At 39.5% G+C, this 24,489-nt stretch overlaps 2 protein-coding genes across 4 annotated transcripts in view; both read right to left on the bottom strand.

Moving 5' to 3' along the window:
* TTC32 (tetratricopeptide repeat domain 32) lies at positions 1-2,164 on the bottom strand. Its single transcript, XM_064411853.1, has 3 exons — positions 1,956-2,164; positions 1,721-1,881; positions 1-433 (listed from the first exon to the last, which is right to left on the bottom strand). The coding sequence occupies exons 1-3, from the start codon at positions 2,066-2,068 to the stop codon at positions 306-308; spliced, it is 402 nt and encodes a 133-aa protein (XP_064267923.1). The 5' UTR covers positions 2,069-2,164; the 3' UTR covers positions 1-305.
* Positions 2,165-3,125: 961 nt separating this feature from the next.
* Positions 3,126-24,489, bottom strand: part of WDR35 (WD repeat domain 35) — a 41,884-nt gene continuing 20,520 nt past the window's right edge. For all 3 annotated transcript variants that reach the window (XM_064411849.1, XM_064411850.1, XM_064411851.1), the window contains 16 exons: positions 22,325-22,469; positions 20,987-21,056; positions 20,189-20,242; positions 18,358-18,467; positions 16,656-16,866; positions 15,991-16,071; positions 15,729-15,865; positions 13,293-13,496; positions 11,342-11,488; positions 10,149-10,281; positions 9,387-9,497; positions 7,781-7,945; positions 6,593-6,733; positions 5,637-5,793; positions 4,790-5,030; positions 3,126-3,846 (listed from right to left, as the gene is read on the bottom strand). In XM_064411849.1, the coding sequence (XP_064267919.1) occupies positions 3,696-3,846; positions 4,790-5,030; positions 5,637-5,793; positions 6,593-6,733; positions 7,781-7,945; positions 9,387-9,497; positions 10,149-10,281; positions 11,342-11,488; positions 13,293-13,496; positions 15,729-15,865; positions 15,991-16,071; positions 16,656-16,866; positions 18,358-18,467; positions 20,189-20,242; positions 20,987-21,056; positions 22,325-22,469 (2,258 nt within the window). In that variant the 3' untranslated portion in view covers positions 3,126-3,695. The remainder of the gene's footprint in view (positions 3,847-4,789; positions 5,031-5,636; positions 5,794-6,592; positions 6,734-7,780; positions 7,946-9,386; positions 9,498-10,148; positions 10,282-11,341; positions 11,489-13,292; positions 13,497-15,728; positions 15,866-15,990; positions 16,072-16,655; positions 16,867-18,357; positions 18,468-20,188; positions 20,243-20,986; positions 21,057-22,324; positions 22,470-24,489) is intronic.

Genomic DNA, 24,489 nt, shown 5'->3' with positions numbered 1-24,489 from the left:
TAAAAAGTACGTGTTCATTTTTATTTTCAATTAATCTGGCTAATACATTTATTATAGAATTACAAAGTATTTCTGTACAAAATCTGTACATGTGTCTCACAGAGATCAACATTACACCTTCCTTCAAGGACAGAAATCCCACATTCAGGTTACTTTGCAATCATAATCAATTTTTAACTTATTTACCTACGAATGAAGTTCTTCAAGAGGTCATAACAGATGTAAACGATCTTGTGTTTCATCCATCAATGACAAAAATCACATGTTTAGTGGAATATTTTCACATCACATCACTACCTGCATTTTCAATAACCCCGCTTCTGTTTTTCTTCTTTATCAAGAATAGCCTGTTTTAGACTCAATGCAGCATCTTCAAATTGGGGGTTCAACTCTAATACTTTCCTGAAATCTTTCATGGCCTCATCAAAGTCTCCTGTCCCAAAAAAAGAAAAAAATAGTAAAATTATCTTTCTGTAACTGCTCATGCTCACAAACCTCTGACAACTCAAGAACACCTCCTAATATTTTCACCCACAAGGTAACAGCTACTTCCTGGACCCATGGCATTTGGATTCTCCACAGGCCCAACTGGGAGTCAAAGTGTTTCACATCAACAACCATAAATTTTTGCACCTCATTTTGCATGAATTTTGCACCTCAAATGGACTTAAGGCAAAGTTCAGCCTGTTTATTCCCAAGAGGAGGAGACAAAAGGCCCACACCAATAGAGGCAGCCTTAAAGCTGGCACACAGGCACAGAGCTTCCAGCTGGTGCCTATGGCCCGGCTCCATTCTCCACTCCCTCGACCTCCACAATGGCCAAGCTCTAACAAAAGGCACAGGGCTGTCATTTTGTGATGGCATCATCAAAAATGGGGCTGGAGATTCCCCAGCAGCCCGCTGGAAGTTGAGAAGGCTGTGCTACAGGTACCTGGGAGATGCTTTATCTGAGGTTTAATGGCAGTGTTTGGAACTGGCTTGTTTGACCCCAGGGCAAATCTTCCCACAAGTCAACTACACCTTCCCTCCCATTCTCCACGGAACAGCAGAGTTTGGAATGACTCAGCAGCACAGCCAGCAGCAGGGTGAAACCGCACACGGGGGCAGGCCGCGATGCCCGCCCTCGTCCCGCCCGTGCCCTGCAGGTGTCCCCTCAGAGGCAGGCAGGTGTCCCCACCCGTGCCAGGCGGGTGTTCCCTCAGAGCCAGGCGGGTGTCCCCTCAAAGCCAGGCAGGTGTTCCCTCAGAGCCAGGCAGGTGTCCCCTCAGAGCCAGGCAGGTGTCCCCCCAGAGGCAGGCGGGTGTCCCCTCAGAGCCAGGCAGGTGTCCCCCCAGAGGCAGGCGGGTGTCCCCTCAGAGCCAGGCAGGTGTCCCCTGAAAGCCAGGCGGGTGTCCCCTCAGAGCCAGGCAGGTGTCCCCTCAGAGGCAGGCAGGTGTCCCCCTCAGAGCCAGGCAGGTGTCCCGCCCGTGTCCTGCAGGTGTCCCCTCAAAGCCAGGCAGGTGTCCCCTCAGAGCCAGGCAGGTGTCCCCCCAGAGGCAGGCAGGTGTACCCCCAGAGGCAGGCAGGTGTCCCCCCAGAGGCAGGCAGGTGTACCCCCAGAGCCAGGCAGGTGTCCCCCCAGAGCCAGGCGGGTGTCCCCTCAGAGCCAGGCGGGTGTCCCGATCCCGCCCGTGCCCCGGGGCTGCCCGGTCTCGCTGCCCTGCCCGGCCCCGGCTCGTACCCAGCCGGTAGCGCACCAGCCCGCGGTTGTAGTAGGGCACCTCGAAGCCGGGCTGGCACTCGATGGCGGCCGTGAAGTCCTGCACGGCGGCGGCGAACTCCACGCGCAGGTACCGCACCTGCCCGCGGTCGTTGAGCGCCGTGGCGAGGTCGCTGCGGGCACTGCGGGGACAGAGGCAGCGGCGTTAGCGGAGCCCGGCCCGGCGCGCCCGCCCCGCTCCCGGCCCCGGCGTTACCCCGCGGGGCTGCGGGCGATGAAGCGGCTGAAGAGCTCCTCGGCCGCCGAGAGCCGCCGCGCCCGCAGCTCCGCCCGCGCCGCCGCCAGCAGCGCCGCCGCCTCCCCCGCCATCGCGCTGACGTCACGGGCACGCCGGCGCGCGCGGCCGCGTCAGGGAGGCGCTGGCCGGGGAGCGGACGCGGCAATGGCGACAGGAGCGGGGCCGCGGGGCCCTCTGCTCCTCTGCTCCGCTCTCCCGAGACCCCCGCCGGCTGCACAGCGTCCAGCCCTGGGGCCGCAGCACTGCACGACGTGGACCCGCTGGAGCGCGGCCGGAGGAGACCAAGACGATCAGAGACTGCAGCACGGCTCCTCGGGAGCCAGGCTGGGAGAGCGGGGTTGTCCGGCCTGGAGGGGCCTGGTGGAGACCTCAGAGCACCTTCCAGTACCTAAAGGGGCTCTAAGAGGGCAGGAGAGGGACTGTTTACAAGGGCATAAAGGGACAGGAGAAGGGAGAATGCTTTTATGATGAAGGAGAGAAGGTTTAGGTTAAACATAAGGAAGGAATTCTTTACTGGGAGGGTGGTGAGACTCTGGAACAAGTTGCCTATAGAAGCTGTGGATGCCCCATCCCTGGAAATATCAAGAACGGGTTGGATGGGCTTTCTGGTACCTGGTCTAGTGGAAGATGGTGCAGCCCTTGTCAGCAGGCTTATATGAAGATGATCTTTATGGTCCCTTCCAACCCAGGCCCTTCTGCTACTCTGTGATGCTGTGGAGAGGGGGTTTATCCTTACCTGGTCCAAGCTTAGGTGAGAGCACAGAAGAGCTCCTCTGCTCTCCTCTCAGACATGCCGAGGCACAATGTGAACGTCACAGCTCACAGCTCTTGTCAGGCAGCCAGTGCTGGCTGGCCCTGGGCACAGCTCGCCCCGTGCTCAAGGCCCTGCAGCACTGCCAGAGCACAAACCAGCACTAAGGTGGGACAGCCAGACATCGTTCCTTGGACCTTTGTGTGTCACAAGGGTGACAGTTCAGCTCCTGACAGCTGTTCAACAGACGCAGGCTGCTCTCCCAAGCTACGTGAAAAGTGTCAGGTTCCAGGTTGGAAGTTCATGGAGGTTTCCTTAAGCTGTTGAAGATGGGATCACCCAAGCTCAGGAACCCGACTGACAAACTGACTGCTGCGTGTTTTCAAGCCCTTTATTTTATGGTGGGTTTAAATACACTTGGCAAAAGAAAACAGCACTAATGTATGCTTATACTGGTGTCATCACTCTAGTAACTCTAAACAGTAGTACAAAAACATATATGGTAATATTATCAAAATTATTGTGATGTTATTTCAACTCAGGAATCACTTCCTTCAAAAAACTGGATTCTGAGAAAACCCAGTAATTTCCTATAGAATTAGACCAAAAAATGGAGCCTGCTCAGAGTAGAACATACTGATATGAGCCTACATTCCACTCATATAGTTTTGAAACTAGGCTCAATCTACAATTCAAAAATAATGCTTTTACCTTAAATATTTTTTTAAAGTGTAGCAAAAATGGAATCTATTTACATGGTAATTTCTTCAGCTAAATGGAAGCAGTAAAGGTTTCTCTTGTGGGTTTTCTGTTTTGGTTTTGGAGTTTTTTTTAATGTTTCTCTAATAGCAGCACTAACTGCTACAATACAGTACCTGAGTTGTATTTCAAGATAGTAACATTTTAGAGGCTGTTCTTAGTCATAAATGCAGATACAGTCTTTATCCTCAGCTTATTGTGCTGTGGCACAGAGGACAGGCGTTATAATGGCCTGCTTCTGTGGCTTTCATGCAGTGCTTACACACACTGCACATCCAGAACTGATACTCCAGGATAGGGGCTCCTGTTGCAACACATACAGGAAGTTTACCATCTCCACTATAAAAAAAAAGGAGAAAAAAATAAAGCTGAAAGAATAAAAATGTGGTGTGCCACTTGTTATTAGCTTATGTAACACTTCACTGTTCAAGTAACCCAAGTATATAAATCTTCACACCAGAGAATGCCCACCCCAGAACATACAGTCAACAAATGAGGACCAGCAGATCCAAAAGATGGGGTGAAAGAAGCAGTGAAGGCCAGATAAAGGTAAGGCCTGATTAGACACCTGCACTGCTGTTATACTCTGTCCTCTGATGTCTGAAGGGTCAGCAGAATCACAGCTGCTACTGAGATTCTGCACAGCTGCACAGTAGGATCGATCAAGACAGGTTAAAATCCTGTTTGCTAAAAGAAAATTGATTCACAATTGATTTCCATATTTCCAAGTTCCATGCTCTCAGCAGGAAATGTGTCAAATACACTGTTGTGGGCACAGCCACTCCAAGGACTTACCCCTTAAATGTGCCCTTCACACTAATTTTAACTTCACATACTGCTCTTTTCACACCATACAGATTTAGGTAATTCACAAAACACTGGAGACCTGTTTGTTAATAATGATCAAACAGTCCCTTGTTGATACTTTCAGCACTCCACCATGGAGATGCAAACAGTAACATTCTTACTTCAATCTCACATGAGACAGTCTCAAAGGTCCTAAAACTCCTATCCTTTATCTACCTGCATTTCAAATTAAGATGAAGTTACATCTTTATGCCCAGATCCTCAAATGCAGTCAGTGGTTTTTTTCCCAAACAACACAGTGCTGTATTACCTTCCTCCAAACTGGCTAACTCCTGCCTCATTCTTGGCCAATATTTGGTTTAAGCAGCAAAGCAATTAATTTGGTAACACACAAAACCTGCTAAAACCCAAAACACAGCAAACAGCAGAAAAAAAGTGACAGTATTATTATAGTATCATAAAAAAATAAACCCACCTCTCAAGAACATCATCCAGATCAGGTGTTTTGTTATACTTTGGTCTATATCTTGTGAATATCTCTAGAGCAAGCTCTTCATACTGTTGCCTCTGCTCTGGCTTAAGAGTTTCCAAGGATTCTAATTTAACAAAGGCTTTTGAACAAGTATCAAATGCTCTGTTTGCACATGCACAGAGTGCCAAAAGGGAATAGATTTCAACTGCAGGGATAATGTCTTCATAATCTCGCAAATGAAGAGCTAAAAAAAATGAAAAAAAAATCCAAGGCAATTATTACATATCTTCTGAGGAGTGCAAGCATCTGCATGAAACAGTTGCTACTAGACGACAGTATTAATTCTAAAAATAGGACAAAAACCACAGTCTTTTTATTGACATGACTGTGAAGCATTGCTCTAAAAAACAAATTAGCAAATTTCACTTGGAAATTGGTGTCTTCTTGAAACACTTTGTTTTGGTTGGTTGGTTGTAAAAATATTAGAAGGATTTGAAGTCTTCATTACTTGGACAAAGTACAAGGCACTATTTGTTTGTCTAATTCCCACAGATTTTTTTGTGAAGCTCTACAAGAAGGTCTGATGTAAATTTAGGTATGCCTTATAATTTAGGGAGAGAAACAAAACAGTCAGCAGAACGTCTACAGAGATGAACCAATTTACCAGGTAATATTTGGAAAGATTTGCATTTTCTTCAGCAAAGTCCTTTCCAGGTACTGTGACTGCAGCCGTATTTGATTCATTATATGGTTTTGGTTTAAATTCCATGGATTTATTAAGAACTGAAAAATGTGGCAGCTATAAATGAAGTTATGTGCTGTCTTTACAGGGTTGAAAATTAATTCTTACCTGTTTTAAGTGCTGCATCTACAGAACCTTTATAGAGCTGTTTTTGTGCAAGTATGAAGAAGTGATAAGCCTCAGCTCCTCGCCAAGCATTGTCTGCAAAGCGATTCGTTGAAGAAAGAACATCTTCTTCCAGCAAACCAGCCAAAGCTGAAGCACTCTGAAAACAAACCAGCATCACAAGTAATTTTTATATGAAACAGATACAGCAGGAAATGGGGATATATGAAAAGAGCTTTTCTATACTTGGTGATTACACCACTGTCCGTGTTAAGTAGACAAAACACTGTCCGTGTTAAGTAGGCAAAATACAAATGGACCTACAGTGAGCATTGTCAGGCATGCTGTGCAGAGCACAGGCACAGCATCTGGTGCAGATTTTCAAAGATAAATAACATATACATGTGTATACAAATATATTTTGTGCACATCTGCAGACTGGTTCATAGTTTGGATTAATACTGCATTTCAACACCAGAGCTCTTAAAAATTCGTTTAAACTATTTCATTTGTGTATATGAAGATGAATGTGTAAGCAGAGGGAAAAAAAATTCTTCCATTGGCTTCCCGTGTATCTGGAGCCATCTCCTTGCTGAATTACAGGCAACATAGCTTAATCTAATCACAGATCACCCTTTGGGATCAATACCTACTCCTAAATGACACCAGAGTTTTGCAGGAAGTTTCTTAGTATAGTTTCCATTGTTATAGTGAAAATATTAAGAAAACCATGTTAAACTTAGGAAGAAAATATCTATTAATACATATGATTTAAATCTTTTAAAATAATACTTAAAACAATATGTTTTCATGGGGGACTTACTTGAAGGAAAGCATTGTTCTTAGCAGGGAAAAGGGTTATTAAAAAAAACATTATAGGCACCCTTGAAGATGGTTTGCTTTATGGTGACCAGCTAGCAGATACCAGAATTCAGAAAGGGGGGGAAAAAAGACATTACCTCTGAACTTTTCTCTTTAACTTTTCCCTTTTGTGCATTTTGCATTTGTTCATGACACTGTTCCATAAGTAAAGCTGATAGCACATAAAGCTTTTTTACTCGCAAAGGCTTTGTCCTTTTCTTTGACTCTTCATCTGCAATCTTAAAAAAAAAAAAGGGATTTAATTCTCTTGGACAATTGCATGCTTGTACAAACCCAGGAAATCATGCCAAAAAATGATTCTGCCTTTAAATGTAATAATTTAGACTGCAAAGAGAACTATAAATGAAAATGTCAAAGTGAAGTATGCACATTATTTTATATTTATTTAGCTAGCACGTATATAAAGCCAGATTCTCAGGAAGGATAAATCAGTGTAACCATGTATAAGTCTAGTGATCTAGTATAAAAATAAACGAAAAAAATAGCAATTTTTAAACACATACATAGCTTTCAATAAGGTCTAGTGGTTTTCCCAGAAAAGAAGAATGGCTTTTGAAAGTAACATATATTATATACATACACATACATACAGATATACTGCTATAAATATTTGCTGTAAAAATTACATATCACTCCTACAAGACTTTAAGCTATGTAGAGAAATCTCTGTAGCCAAACCAAATCTAAGCAACATCTAGAGAAATCTCTGCAACCAAACCAAATCTAAGCAACATCTTTATCTTAAAAGCACACCACAGCCATTTCTAATTGAAAGAACTAATTGAAGAAATACCAAAATTTAACTTCTAGTTCTTGCCGGTTTTTGGTTGTTTGTTTTTTTATTTTTTTTTTCTTTTAAAGGAGATAAAAATAACTCCCATGATATCTAAAATAATGTGGGCATTGCACCCCAGGCCAGTCTACTATACTCTTTTACTAGGCAATGCAGGGCATCAGGACCTTTTCTGAGGTGCAGTTCAGCTCCTATTGAAGTGAAAGTCTCAAAATAAATAAATAGATGGCTTGTGTCCCCCAAGTCCCCTCTCCACTAGCTACAGAGGACACCCAGGGTAACTGTTACACATAGAGATATCTGAACTCTGGGAGTTGGGTTCATCCTTGCAGTATCCTGTATGATGACATCTGCTTATTGCCTAGACATTGTTAAAACTAAAACAACCCCAAGGGAATAAAAGTAGCACAGAAATAGTAAGAGCTAGTCCAAAAACCCCAGTCATTCAACATAAAAATAAAACCTGCCATACCTTGAACATGAGTTTAGCAGCTTCAAAGAAATAATTGGCTTTACGATAGAGTTCTATAGCATCAAGGATTTTGTTCTTTTCCAGTAAATGACTTGCATATCTGGCTAACAAGGATCCGATCTCTTTCATGTTGTGATTTTTGGCCAGCTCCACAGCTTTATTCCACTAGAAATTAAAGGAGACAATTATTAATCTCATTATTTCAACTACACTCTCAGAACAAACCAGTTATCCATGAACAGACTGCAGCATCTGTGTGCAATATTTCATCACCATTTTGAACCAGACTACTATAAAATTAACATAAAAAGCAAGAGAATACAAATGCTTACATCGTTGCCAATCATGTGATGCAGTAGTACTGAAAAAAAATGCTGGACCAATGTTGGTGTACCCAAAACAGAGATTATTTTGGACCTTATTAGCATATGAGATTTGATAACAGGATGCATTGGCAAGAGCAAACAGAACTTTGAGAATTAAATCAAGATTGTAAGAAGATCAAATCAGACAGATTTGCCAGAAAAAAGAAAATTACATCAGACTTCTGCAAGCAAAAGATGTTTAAAGTATAAGTTTATGTGATCTTTAACCCAATCATTGTAGTAAAACATTACTAGCCTTCCTAAAACAATATATTAACATTGTACTCCACAATAAAATCAGATTCTTTGACCATCTCAAAGTCTTCCATGTCTCTCTTCATGGCTCATAGACCTCTGTCCTAAACCACATATAAAACAGTTGCTTCTACTTTTATGAAAGCTATGCAAAATCATTTCACTATAGCTCATAGCTGGACATGTGGATTTCAACCAAGAAAAGCCTAAACCAGACTCTCAAAAGTATGTCTGAAAGAGAACCTCAGCCCAGAAGCCTAAACCACACAGTAACACTTTACTTATCCTTCTATACACCTCATTTTGTCTGTGAATTTTTTTGATCTTCAGTGGTTTGGCTACTGTGTTTGCCCCAGATGAAAAGTTTGGCAGGACTGAGATCTTAATTGAATCTCACACCTAATAGCTCTTCAGATCCATAAAGTAAGAAATTGTTCACAAAAAGCCAGCCCTAGGCAATCCTGCCATTCCCATCCATCAAGTTCTTCATAGCCATCCTCAGTTTTTCCCTTATTTGTGTTGACACAGACATTTGCACAGGTTAAGTCATACCAGGAAAGAGCTCTAGTTATAAACGTGCAGATCAGTTTCCAGCTCAGCTTTTTCCAGCTACATCCTCATGCTGTCACAAATCTATTTGCATCTATACAAAGGAGGGGGATGTGGAAAATATCCAGAATGGACATCTATCTCTTCTCCAGTCTTGTCCCATTCCATCAGGAGGCAGCACAGCCTGGCTTCACAGAGGCTACAAATGTCTGTATGCTGAGCATGCTGCCCACAAACCCTGCATGTAGCTTTGCATGTAGCCCCTCCAGTGCTTTAATCTTAATCTCAGAGAACTGGTTTAAGCACCGAAATAAGAATTTTCCAGAAATTATGACAAATCATCTGATGTTTAACACATATTTGTATTCCACTGGGCATTAGGATAGAAATCTCACTGTTAACCTGGTATTGTTACAGATTATCATCTGCTCTTTTACCTGGTTGAGATGCACACAGGTATCCACAGCATCCTTTGGTCGATTACATTTCAGAAAGGCTGACACAGCTTGTTCACACATCCCCACTCTCACAAACATATAAGCTATATCCTGCAAAAAGCATCAGCACTGTATTAAATTCACTTCTGCATTTTTAGTACATTGTGCAGCAACAGCAGTGCTCCTGTTTGGTTAATTTAAGTCCAGGAGGGTGGGGAATGGGTTGTTTGCTTCATGGACCCTGTGAAGACATCAGGCATTGCTGTAAATCTTTAGAACAGTGTGCTCACACACTGCTTCTAAATTCAAGAAGCTATTACATTGAGTTTAAAAGAAAATGCTATGTCTTGATTTACTGGAAAAGGCATTAAAGGAGCATGTTTTGCATTTTTCAAGCATTTTGGATTAAGTCAACCACAGCATAGTTTTACATCAGCTATTATTTAGTAGGCAATTTCCTGCTACATATACAGACCTATACTCTGTACACCTATATATCCTACACACCCTACCCCATCTACTTTCACTCCTTTCAGAGTCTTGTCAGTCAGGTCTTTCTGGGCAACTGGGATAATAAGGAAGAGTGACAGGGTATGAAAATAACAGTAACACTAGAGATCAATACCACAGTAGCACCATTGCACTTAAGTGAGTAGGCCATCCACTGCACTCATTCTCTTATTCTTAACCCTCCCAAGATGGGACATTTTAAATAAATAGTTGGATATAAGGCAATGAACAGTAAAGGTGCTTTTTGCTTACAGGAAGCAATTTATGATTCTCTGGAAGTGAGTTGGCCAAATTCTCCAGTCCTTGGTAGTCTTCTAGCATGTAGTAACATTCAGCTAAACGTTCCTGGTTTCGTCCTTGGACATAGTACTGTACAGCATTTAACCTAATAAAACAAAAAAAAAATGTTGTGGCTTCTGATGTATAAACACAAGAGAAGTTTTTAATTCTATAAGTCTTTTGCATTTGTAAAGTTAAAATCCCATTATTTTAAATAGGTAACTTTGTTTGAAAAACTTTCATAGCTAGAATTTCACCATTTTTCCAAAATGCACTAAAAATTTTAATTTTCACAGATCATTATATTAAAAGTGTATTGATTCTCTGACTAGCATAAGATTAGGAAGTCAAGGAATTCTTAAAGCTGCATTCCCATGTCAGCAGAGATGAGGGAGGACAACTTACAGCTAAACTTCCACAAAAGGGCTTTACTGTTGTGCTTCTCTATTTTAAAATGCAAACATCAAGACCTCCAAGTCCATTCTCCAAAGTTACCAAAAGCATGTAAAACTCAACTTTCAAAATCCAATCACAAGTTTTCAGCTGCATTGTGACAATACAGTTTGGATAATGGCAATACATAGTGGAGCTGTGGAACTCTAAGACATGGGCTTAGAAGGCAACAACAAACGTTCATGAAAAAAATTCCCTGCAAGTTATTAGCTATGAAGACATTACCTCTGGCTCAGTAAGCACCTGACTGCACAATGTGTTCTGGAGAGTGTAAAATCTTCCTTGGGTGCCCAGTTTGGGCAACAGCTGGAGACAGATCCAGGTCAGAGAACTCTGGACCTTCTCAAATATTTGTGATTTGAAGCATTTTAGAAAATTCACTGATAGTTAGTAATTATGTACTACTTTTAAGCCCTTTTGGGGTTTTTTTAATACGTTTTATTATCCAGCCTATTATAATATAACTGTATAGGCATTTCTCTTCCCTTCCTTTGAAGCATACAGACTTCTGGCAAAGCAGAGATTTATACAACCTTCACCCTTTAGGAAGCTGATCAGCAGCTGTTTATCATATCATGGAACCCTAAAGGTATGAGCTAAATCTCATTATTCCAAAATGATCCAATGCATTGCATCCTAACTTTCCCGATATCTGTCCCTCCTCATACATGAAGTCTTGTCATCAGTTCAATAATGTCCTGTCCAGCCCATACCATTTCTGCCTGTCTGCAAAGTAGTCTCCAATGGCGTTGTGTGCCTGCTCCAGGAGGGCGTCGTCCGCGCCCCCCGAGCCCGTTTTCAGCAGCTGCAGCACGCGGAACCAATCGCCCAGTTTGATCCGCAGCCCAATGGCAAGATCTCTAAACAGGAAACAGCAGGGAAAAGTCAAACACAACAAAAGAGGAAACAAACATCTCGAGAAAAGCATCCAAAAGTGTTTTCACCTGCAATGCAGGTATCAGAGTGATCCCAGATAACTTGTTTACAATTTAAACACTATTCCGTTAAAGCAAACACTCAAGAGAGCTCCCAGGTTATATCACACATATGCACTTCCTTATCAGCCACACTCCTGTGTGAGGAGTAAATGAGTGAGACAGTTGGGCTGATGTTACTTCAGGCTCCCTCTTACTCTGTTCTGCATCTTTCACTGCTGACCCACTACAAGAGATGGCAGCAGCTGCAAAAGGCTAAAAGCAGAAGGAAGGTGAGGGGAAAGAACAAGAAGCAACAAATATGAATAATGGAGGCTAAAGCTGAGATGAAATAATATGGATTTCAGAGACTTATTTTCCAGATTCAGGGTGATTTTGGATAAAGGAGAAAGGACTCAGCAGTAGTTTTTTCCTTTTTATTATTCATGCATACATATGACTCACTGTGTGTCTGTCTGGCATGTTTTTTCCACCAAACAGAATAATTCTATATTACCTCATATAAAAGTAATTCTGCAGGTGCATAGAGAATAAATGGGAGAGACCTATGTCCTTCTTTTAAAAATGCCCTCACCTTACAAGTAAATTAAAGAAGGCATGAGAAAGTCAATGCAGTCAGCTAAATAAGAGCATCTATCTAAAAACATTAGAATTTTATTTGAAAAATAAATTTATTTCATTGTGATTTATTGTAGATCCTTATATAGATTTTTTTAGTTGTGAAAATTGAAACCAGTAAACAAAAAAGTAAGTTTTTGATTTCTGCAATTCAATGTCCAAGTTTCTCTTCAGCCATGTGAAAAGGAATATGTCATATCTAAAACTGAGTGTTGCAGTGTGACTGAAGTGCTGAGGAGGCAGCCCACATCCCCAAACCACCCAACTGCCAGCAACTAATTAATGACATGCAAGGAAGTTTTCATTACCAGGCACTATTGGGCATCTCTCCCCAGCCCCTGCCTTCTTCCTCTGCCCTGCCACCCTGTCTCCCTTACTTTCATTCTTACAGCATGAAATAATAACTAATTTTTTTTTCTCCATCATTCCCTACTGTTTTTCATGGCTCCATTAATCAAAGCTTAAAAATGTGTGCATAAGTGATTCATGTTTCTCCATGTTTGACCACCATCTACAGGCTACACTGCACAACTGCTGCTGATGATTTCTCATTATCCTTTTTCAGTAGAGACAGTGCTCTAGCTAATTACTTAATGTTAATTTATATTCCCAGCAATACTAAAATTTTGCTTTGTTTGTTTTCATTCCTGAGCAAAAATTACACTGATTGGTTTCAATGTTTCACAGTTTCATCCAGAGTCTGTCTCTCCAAAGATTACAGTTCATTAAAAACTCTGTTGTTTGTATATGTAATTGAGAAGAATGTGTACTTGGCTACTAGCACAGACCAACACCACATAAATTAAACATTATTTAACATTGTTTGTATTTTTGGAATCCCAGTTGAAATACCAACAAAATACTTGTGAATAAAACATCTATAAAACACAGCACTACCTAGAGCAGCCAAGGTTTTGTAAACTGTTTGGAATGCACTGGTTTACATACAGAAATGGTTATCTATGGATTAACCAAAATTCTCCCCATCTGATCCTTTTATGTTTTTGCAGAAACTGGTAAAGACTCTCCAGAGAAAACAGCCATTCCTGATTAAGGAATGCTTTTTCTCCCCCCAGACTTATCTACTGCTGAGATGTTTACATGCAATTACCTTCTGTCCATATCCAGATACATTCTTTCAGCTTCTTCAAATCTGCTAAAATAGGCTGCCACTTCTGCTTGCTTCATGGACTCGCTCTGCAGATTGCCCAGGCGCTTCACAAACTTAATGCCTTGATAATCTTTGCAACGCACAAAAGCTTGTTCAGCCATCTGCAGATCCAGCTTCTGAAGAGCAGCTTCAGCCAGGAGTCGCCTGCGTGAAAAACAAACATAGCAGATGGAAGAGCAGCTACAGAGTAAATTAAATGAGGGTATATTTAACTAGAAATTATTTAAAGAAGACATACAAGTTGTTGCAATTTATTGCTTACTAGCTAATCTTAATACAGTCATGTGTTTATTCCTAATACATTCTGTGATCTGCCTGGTACATGGTCAGGGAGAGATGTTCAAATAATTGCTAATATTCTTCAGTTCAGCTGTTCAGATGGGCACTGGCTTGGGAGGAATGGGCAAGATTTGACTGTTACACTACGTGAAATGTGTTGCTGGTCTCAGTGCAGTTCCATTTATTTATTTCTCCCTGTGCATCTGTGGAAACTTTAAGCCTTGATGGCAGCCTCAATCTAAGTGCCTCCAGCTCCACTAGCCACGATAAATAAATTATCCTTCTGATCCATCTGAATGTTCCTGGTCCTGTTATGACAGCAGCCTGGGACAGCAGGGAAAACCTTTGGGGAGCTTTATAATTGGTACTGCCCCATAGGTTAGTTCTGCAAATAGGGAATTCAGGCCAACCTGTGTGCATCAGGTGTTTGAATGAGCTCTAGAATTTTCTGAAAAAGTAAGGCTATTTAAAGTTTAGACTGGCTGATTACATTGTGAAACAAACTCAGTGCAGTGAGGCACTGACAAAACCACTAGTATTATTGCTGTATTCAGTGACCCAAGCCATGCTTAGGCAGTGTCTGCTGTGTATCTCTGAATCAGTTTGAGAAGGCTGGTATCACTTAAACTCAAGTGCTCATCACTGACATCAAAGAAACCAATTGATCTACACATCACATTTGTTGCATTCTAGAAGCAAGGTTGCTGTTTTCTTCTGATCTGGAATATATTTACTTTATATTCAGCACTTCTTTCCAATCAATCTCTTCTTCATAAACATGTGACGTGTTTTCTCTCATAATAAAATAAAATTCACGGCAATTCCAGAGCAAGGTGAACAGAATTTGACCTATATTTCGTGATTTTATGATATAGAACTTTTACTGACACACAGACTTGCAAAACTAACAGTCATTTTATATTAACTGAACAACAGTACTAGCAAAAAAATCATTAACAATTTCAAAGGTCCAAAAATCTTCAGCTAGTTCATGACATTTGTAAAAATGAAGACTCAAAACACTAACATTTCACCCTACACACTCAAGCTAATAAAATTATAGTATTACAGAAACATTCAATATATAGCTAGCAAATCCTGTTTTTCAAAATGAACATTCTGGAGACAAAGGCACAACTAGATAGAAATAAATGTTTTTTGAGACAAACTTTTAAAGCAAGGTGTCTTGTCCAGTCTTTTAGCAACTCTAAATTCATCTCTGAAACAGCAGAACTAACAGTGAACTCTCCAACCCCCCTTGATGCAAGCTATGCGTCCAATGCTGCAAGAGACCATTTAGCTTCAAAACAGAGCCAAATTTACTAAAGAAAGGTACAGGTAAGTAAACAGTCTCCAGAGAGTTAAAGAGAATTGGTCTTCTTCATCAAGGAACTTGTCAATTAAGTTTTAGGTTCTGCACTGACTTTTCATTAAATTATCTACTGAGGCCTTTACTCTTCCAGCCCTTACAAGCTGGGATATTAAACAGATTTCCAGCACTCCTGTTGTCACAGGTTTACCCCCACATGTTTGCTCTGCAGACTTTTCAACTTTAGTTTAACAGCTGAGCCATGTTTAGTTTAAGCATGACACTATCTCCATTTCTCAGATTACTTCTGAGATGCTGCACGGGAACACAGCACACCCAGCCCTTCTCACTTCTGTCCTTGGAGGCCTGTCCAAATGCTACAAAGTTATTCAAACTACTCTTATCCTTCTATCAGTCTGATGTGTTGCCTTTACCAGGTTTTAAGCTCTTTAATGTTCAATATCAAATACATAAATTTTAATTTTAATTTAACCAACTTGACTATCTTGCTGTTAGCTTTTCATTTCCTTTAAATTTCCTCTAAAACACAAGAAACACTGTGTTTCAGGGCCCATATAGCACAGAGCAAAAAGGTGTCCTGAGCCTACCATGATACAGCACATGCCTGACATTCTACGTACTCCAACATTAATTAAATCCTAAATAATTGTGTGTAAAATATATAGGCTGGTTTTGAGTTTTTTTATTTTCATACTAGATCTGTCTGAACAGGAAAAGAATAGAAAATAAGACAAAATTAAACAAATTTGGCTTATAGGAGATTTTACCAAAGTCTGGGATGTGGATTGTCTTCTATGAATTGGGAAGATTCCTCAATGCCAACTTTTTCAATCAATGCTCGACTGTCTCGTAATGACCGAATCTCGAAATTGATGATGTAATCTTTGTTAGGATGTTCAGGATTCTAACATAATGGATAAAGAAACATATTTTTATTCCTGGTGACTTTTATTTTCACCCAACAAAACAGATATCCATCATTTAGACAGACACCGACTTTTCCTACAAAATAGATGTAATTGTACTGACCTTTAGTATTTCATCCAGAAGAACAGATTTGATTTCTAAATCTTCAAAGTTGCAAATATATCCAGATGTTTGTATAGGTTCCTGGAAGTTAAATAAGTTATAAAGGAATGAACTTGCATTCTGTCTGACTAAATCCTAGTCAAATCTGTTAAGTATACATTTAGATCCATTCTTCTCCAAACTAGGATACACTTGCACTTCCAACAAGAAACAAATACTATAATCATTAACATTATTGACAATTCTGTAAATACAGGTATCATTAACAATCCTCATGTTTTCTGCAACTAAATTATGACAAAGAGATGAATAATACCTGCCAATATTCAGATTCAACTGAACTGTTTTACAACTATCCCTACTAAAATTGAATTTATGAATTCCAAAACATATAAAAAATACACTCCTGAAAATGTCATCTATTTGAGAAAAATATGGCACCATTTTTATGTTTCTAGAACTGACCATTCATTCTACCTATATGGTCCAAAACAACATTCCCACATGAGAGTTGGTAAGGTTTTTAGGTTTACATAACCTGAAGCAAGTTTATATTAACAAACACTTGCAGAACTGAATGGTAAGCACAAGAATAATACTATTCAAGAAAGACCCATTAACTTAGGAGTGAATTTTTTAAATGAGTAGTTTATGTTGATACTTACCTCTGGATCCAAGTTTCTGAAGACATACATTCTTGTTTTCTCCATCATGGCAAACAGGTCGGGGTTGTCCTTGGCCCACTTCATGTCCCACACGTCCTTGCGCTCCAGCCTCAGCTGCCCGCCCGCCTCGGGCTGCCCCGCGCTGTCCGCGGCCCGCGCCTCCAGCTCCAGGAAGGTCAGAACCCCGGAGACGTCGATGATAGCAAGGCGACTGCAGGAAGACAAACAGGGAAAAAATAAGGCAGCTAAAGGACACCACTCAAGGCTGTAAATCTGAAACAGTTCTCTGGCCTGGCACAGTATAATTCTGTAGGTTCCATGAGATGCTGTCGTGTGCCAGAACCAGCACAGATCCATATGGTTTTCATGTATCTGCACAGCAGAGACCAGACACAAGGAAAGATCTCTTCATCTGCTCACAGAGGATCTGGCCCAGACAAGGTTCTCAAATATGCCCATTTTTATATCCAGCACTTTGAAAATACATCAGATACCAAGTTGAATAAATTACAGGTCTGTCCCTCGCCAAACTTTTCTTGACAAGGACCCAAATTAACAACTGAACAGAATGGGTTTTCCTTATTTACTAGGAGGAAATTAAGTAGATTATTAAATTTAAAAGTCAGTGTGGTGATGCAGACTATTAATTCCTAAAATGTGATTTCTTGCATTTCTACAAAGGGTATTCTTCACTTTTTTTCCAAGACAATGTTAAGTATAATCCAATTAATCTTTGAAATTGCTTACATATGGGAAAAACACAATTTCTAAAAGGTTAGACTTGAAAATTTACAGTTGCCTAAGTCTTCAGTGAATCATAATAACCTGTATTTACTACAAGGCCATTTAAAAAGCATTTTTAAATATTAACAGGTAGACAGTTTTAGCCCCTATTAAAACTTCAAATGCAATTTAGAAAATTAACCTCAAAATGCTTATGGATCTGAGCTTATTTCCCCAGAACAAAGTCATTTAGGAAGAAAATAGCTCAGGTTCAAAACAAAATGAATATAGCTCTGACTAGATCACTTTGCCTTTTAAGCAAAGCAATCTATTTTTGGGCTATACCTGAAAAGGCAAGAGATCTCTACACATGCATTATGAATTTCATTTGAAATTTTGAAGTTACTTTGAAGTGATTACAATTGCCTTGCAAAAAAAAAAAAAAAAAAAAAAAAAAAAGCTGTTGAGTAGAAGTCAACTTCAGTATCAGCACAGATGAAGCTCAGGAGAATCAGACTTACTAGAAACATCACCACTAGTTATAGCCTATAACAATAGAAAATTAAATGGGATGAACTAAGTTTACAGGCCTTAGAAGGACACAGAAACAGAAAGAAGTCCTAGATAAAAAATTTCAGGTTATTACATAATTTTACCAATTTGTGTCATGATCAAAGGAAGGTTATGTTTGGTTCATCTAATAAAACAAAGGTATTTTCATGTACACAGGGTGTAAAACATAGGAGACCTTTACTAACAGTCTCTCAGAACAATGACTATCCAGATGGAAATAATTAGTAATAAATAAATGGTTAAGCAACCATTAAGAACAACTAAAATTAATATATGGCTTATACTAAATTAAAATTAGTACATAATTATTATATAATTATACATTTCACAGAATTAGTATTTTCACAAATTGTAGTGCTTCATTTTGAAATTGGATAGCTGTGTTAGAAACAGGTCTGTAACTTACGTGGAGTTGCAGTTCAAAGACAGCTGATAGGCACGATGCTCCAGGGTATAGCTCTGCACCACAGCCACACTGGGGAGGCTGTACCTCTGAATAATGCCAGATTCTCTTCCCTAGAGGAAAGCAATGCTGCCTTAGTGAGAGAATTTGTCCATCAGCAAACCCCTTAAAATGGTATTATTTATATGCTGTTTTAGACAAAAAAGCTTTGGGATAAGTGACAGAGCATGAGTGAAAGAGGGAATCATCACACCAAAAGTTTTGAATTCTGGTATTTAAACAAGATACTCTAAGATGCTACAACTGACAAATCTGCTTAAATCAGGGATGTTAAAACAAACAGTTACAGTCCACATCTAACCCACAGAATTTCAGGAGCCATGACCCTCCAGGACAGGGTCTACATAATAAAACAGGAGAGGTCCATATAGCAGCATCAGCCCAGATCTGAGCAGGACAGCTCTGACCATGTGGGGCTGTCTGCCTACCAACAAGTCTTACCAGTTACTGCAAGACCAGAGCTAGATTTAAAAGGAAATGCTATAAAATATACTGGTTATTCACAGCCTTGAGTAACAGAAAATGAATCTAAGTACCAATGTGGTTTATCTTTATTTTGCTGAAGGAAACACCGATTCCCTATGTCAAGATACCATCAGGCCATCAGGGTGAAAGGAGTGACATCCCTGAAATGAAATTATCACTGCCACTATTTTCTCATGGTATTTCAGTCAAATAAATAATATACCCAGCTTGGTTTGCCTACTGTTCAACTCCTATGTTGGAAATGAATAAACACTAAATTTCAAAGGAGTGATTTTCCTTCTTTCCCCAAAGCTGTCCCTAACATCATCAGCAAAAATTACCATTTTTGACTTTTTCACATACATATACCCTATAGACTAAAAAGCAGATTAGTTCAGAAGTGTTAGAAAATTGAACCACTATCATTTGCATTCAGCTTCAGCACATTTATCCAGATCTGGTCTCAGAGGCATTTCCTCTCATTCCTTTCCTTTTTAATAAAAAGTCACAGATTAATTATTGTCAGAAGTTCACTTTCATATTCTTCAAGCAGCAACAATCCCATAGTCACCTATTAACCATCACACTTCTTTTGTTCATGCTGTCTCCCATGACCCTCTGATTTTGTAAAATACAGTCAAAGGATAAAACAAACAAAAAAAAAACAAACGAAAATCCACACTAGAATCAGAACATGACAAAACAAGATCTTTCCTGGAGGGCGGATAACAGGAAGAAACACTGTTCTTTCTCTCTCTTTGTTTTGTTCACTTAGCTTGCTTTAAAGCCCACATATAAATTTCTTCATCTAATGAGATCACTTTCCAGCTTAGAACACAAAAATGCATCAGCTCTTTGGCATGATTCAATAATACAACTGTATAATCCATAAGTGTATTCATCTGTATGTAGTATAGTACCATGCATTATACCATTAATATCTAAACAGACAAACTTTGTAAATCTTTGTGTCTAGAACCTACTGTCTCAAAGAGACTTCTCAGGACTCAGATTACAGAATTAAGTCCTGACCTAGACTTTATAAAATCCTACGTGTAAGTATTAACTTGGGCAACTAGTCTGTAATTAAATTGCAGGTACTTAGTGAATTAGCCCTCCTAAAGAAAGAATCCAGGTTAACAGAAGAAACCATTAAAGTTATCTTTGAGGAAGTTTAGAAAGAGATTTTGTCTGTGTAAATTCTAAATTCAGAAATGCTTTGAAATTGACTGCTTCTGAACATAGAAAAAAGAATCTTATGCCTACAAGCCAACAGGCAATTAGGAATTCTTTTAATCATGTAGCTTACCACAAGCAGTATCTTATCAGATGCTGTTATTGCACAAATTGGATCTCTTGTTCCCTGAAAGTAAACAAGTGATATCAGTATCAGTTTTACTGCAAAGGTAAGCATGCCCTGCTAAAGAAAGAAGGTTATTTAAATAAACAAGAGTGTTGCTAAGTAGCCACATGAAAAGGAGCTATCAAACCTTGTCAGCATACAGTCTGCGCATAGTTTATGGCATCAGTAGCCTTTGCTATGGCAATCATAACAATAATATTAACAGCTTCTTTTTTTTCCTGCCCCTCCCCACAGAAAAATAAGAAACCCAAAATATAACAGGTGTTTAACAGAAACACAAGAAAGCAACAATCCCTGGCTTGTGAGAGCTGTTAAGTAATAAATTTCAGGTATATTTAGTAAGGACAGCCAGCACTTGCACACATGAAGTGAAAATGGCCAAAAATACTAGAAAAGATTCTAAAGGTTATTGACTTTCAACAAAGTTATATCTTGTTGAAGGGGAGCTGCTTCTGACCAGGAAGACAGCAGGTGTCTATATGCTGTACACACCCAGAATATACTTTTTCCATGTTCTCTATAGTTTGCTGTATATTTCCAGTAATACACAATGACACAGTAACAGCACCAACCAGAGGGAAGAAACATAACACTTATGTAAAAAAATTAAAAGTAAAAGAAATTTTAAGTACAACCATGTATTTCTACTAATGAAAATCTAGGAAAATAAATAAATCAACACTAATTACTGCTCTTTCAAGCTACCAGTGACACCACAATACGCTAGTTCACGACATCACTCACTTCAAAAGCTCTGCTGTAATCAAGCTGACCATCTCCAGACCCTGATAAGGGGTCATCAATATGATAGATCCTGTAGAGAAGGAAAGTTAGAAGAAAGAGTGAGTCCAAAGAAAGGATCAACTTTGGTAGTAGCATCGGCATGCTCCATCCTTGGAGAAGAAACCATTGGGATTGGAGAAGAGAATAAAATCTATGTCTGTTCTTATGTTCAAAAGCATCCCCTTTGAAAAACCAGCTTTATATTGATATAAAGATATGGCAGTTGCTTTCACTTTCACAGTCCCTAATGGTCTATTCCCCTATGATCTGTAAACTTCCATCCTTAACAGTAAGTTTCTGCTGTTACAGTTAGGTGTCCTGCTGAAAACCATCAACCACTCAGTTGTCCTTTTCAAACATGCATGTCCATATTTCCCCAGGCTCTTCTCCGTAATTATGAAGCGCTTCATCTTCACATCCACAAAAACTTATGTATTACTGTACTATTCAACACATCTGCCTTCAAAAGTAGCATTAGGAAGATTTTAGAATGCTAAAATCCTCATTCATGCTGAATTACAAGTAACTACATTTTTCGATATTTTTATCTATTTATAATCTTGTCCAAGGCTAGGACAACCAGGTCCTACAACAATGTAAGTTATTACATCATGTACAAATAATTACACATTATTGGAGATAGATGGTGACAGGATATGGTAGGTTTATAGAAAGATGATACAGTGTAAAGATTATATGGAAGAACACACAAAATAACTAAAAAGAAAACCATAACAAAGTTGTAGCTTTGTGGAGGTGACAGAAAAGTTAATGCCACAAATGAGCACCTAGGAAAGAAATATTTTGGAAGCAAAACAATGTTGACTTTGGCTTGTTTAGTTTGAGAGGATAAAAGTCCATACAGGATTAGTTGTCAAAGCCACAACCAGACACAAGTGTATTAGAGAAGAGCCACCTGGACAGACTAAGTTCTTACAGGCAATGACAGATGAGAAGCAGTTAAAGTTATCAGAGGGAATAGAGCTGCCTGGAAACTAAGAGTACAGAGGAGAAACAGGAGAGGGGTAAAAAGGCATAAAGACCCACAGCTCTGTAAGGAAAACATGCAGCAAGCAAATGGAGACACTGAACAGAAACTAATCCAAAAACATCAGAGGGATGTGGATAACAAACACACAGTTGTTATACAAAACCAGTATATCATCTTACAGGCCTGAAAGTCAACAAACCTGATTAGAAAAAAGAGAGGACAAGGGTTTGCATTTTAGACATGGCAGAATCCACCTTATCAATGACACCAGAGCAGAGGAAGAAAAATGACAAAGCCTGAAGACAAACCTTTCCCTGCCTTCTTTCCTGGTCCGTGACAGCTGATTGATTTCCATGGCTGTGAGCTTCTTGGCCACCCGGTACTGCCAGACGTAAAACGCTACTTTGGAAGCCGCGATCACATGAGTTCTGGTCATTGTGACAAACAATGGCTCTGTAACAAAACCCAAGGAGTTGCAAATTAGAGCAGCAAGCATTGGAGTAGATGCTGATTCATAAATTTTTTTCCAAGATGGATGAAAACATACACCCATATATTAAATGCAAAAAATAACGACCAAAAAATTTGCCCACACACAACCTAACAGCAATTTCCATTAGCTGGTAACAAATTTCACAGGGGCCTTGTGCAGAAGAACAAAGAATTTCTTTACAAGTTCTGATTTTACCATTAACACTTTCCTTTCCCTTCTATTTCAGCAAATCTTCCTGCGCTGATGCAGAAAACAGCAAATACATATAGATAAACTTTCAGATTAATGACCACCTCAGGAGCATCTCAAATCTTCTTAACAAGATTTATTAAATACTTCCATATCTGAAATATTTAAGACTATTCAAAAGTTGACAATATAGAAGAGACTCTTTTTCTTAAAAGCAATTCATAAATTTTAAGTTAGACAAGACTGAGAAATGCTGTTTGTACCTTAGTTAATAGCTGGGCCAAATCTCAATTTTTTATCTGAATGGCAACAAATTAAATATTTAGCAGACTGTACACTTAGTCTTATTTTATTATACCAAAAAAATCACAGTGTAGGAATGCAGGACATTTTCTTTACTTCAGCCCTAAGCCCACTTAGAATGTGTACACAAATTGAGTATCTCCTTCCTGCTGTCCATGCACAGTGAAAAAAAATTTAAAAAAAAACCCAAAACAGTGAAGGCATAGAAAAATAAAGAAACCTAGTAAGCAAATCAATCAATGTCTTTAAGTTCTAAAAGTAAATCATTATGATACCAAAAAAAAGCTAGATAAATTCAAAAGAATTGTGCAAACCAGCCTGGTAGTGGAACAATGAGTCATGCAGATAATATGATGTGAGTAGAAAATGCAATTCTTTTACAGTGAATCTCTTTTATTTTTTTCTCCTCTGTATTTGAGCGGAGAATGGAACTCTGGAGGGAGCTATAAGCCTGCCACATATAAGAGCAGTGCTACAAGAGACAGATGGGGGAAGATTGGTTGAACAGATTTCATTTCTTTGAAACCAAGAGGATTATATAAGCTACCCAATGGCTGCAGAACACTTTTTAGTAAAAATGTCAATACTGGGCAAGAAGGCTTAGTGATGATGCTTAACGTGAGCAGCACAGTTGTTTATATTATATGCAACTCATTTATTTCATGTACTTAGAACACATTCATTTCAATAATTAGTCACATCTAAACTGAAGGATACAGTCTCCTGTTTCATCAAAAACATTAACAAATTCTGTGTGCTTGCTCTGTTTTTTTATTAACTTCCAGCTGTATGTGCCATAACAACCAATGCTTTTATCCTTTAAAAATGAATCAGGAGAATCTCCTGACCTGTGAGGGAATAAGGTTTGCTCAAATCACAACACTTGTACTAAGCCTCATATTTGAACTCAACATAGTCAACATTTGAGTACTTGTGATCCAAGACAATGTTAAACCACATTGCCATACCAACATCTGAAGCCATGGGCATTCCTCACACTCAAGAGGTGACCATCCCTTTGACTTACAGCTTCCATGGAGCCTAAACTTATTTGTGCACAGCTTGAAATACCTGAATCCGGGAAAAAAAGTTGTTCTCATATGGTCTGTTGTGATCCAGAAGCAAGATGGCAAAGTATCCACGCTTCATCCATGGGAATACAGTCAATTAGGTGTTTTATGAACATGCCTAAGACTAAACTGACAGTTGCTGCCAAAAAGCACATACACACCAACCCCTGACACATTTTCCTGCCACTTCTTTCACATCAGCTCTAGTAGCATCTGGACAACAGACTAAGTTTGATCAGTTCATTCATCTAATTGACCTCAAAATTAAATAAATAAAAGATTACATTAAGTTGGATTAAAGAGAAAATCACAAATGCTGGAGCAGGCAGGAATGAGCAGCCAGCATGGAGGGCAGGGCCTTCCCTTCTTTGCAACAGGCTCAGCAATGTGCCAGCAATGGATTTAAGCCAAATGTGAA

The sequence above is a fragment of the Passer domesticus genome, chromosome 3 (genome assembly GCF_036417665.1).
Source record: "Passer domesticus isolate bPasDom1 chromosome 3, bPasDom1.hap1, whole genome shotgun sequence".
Classification (NCBI taxonomy): Eukaryota; Metazoa; Chordata; class Aves; order Passeriformes; family Passeridae; genus Passer; species Passer domesticus.
The sequence above is the reverse complement of the archived record's forward strand: the minus strand, read 5'-3'. Positions and strand labels throughout refer to the sequence as shown.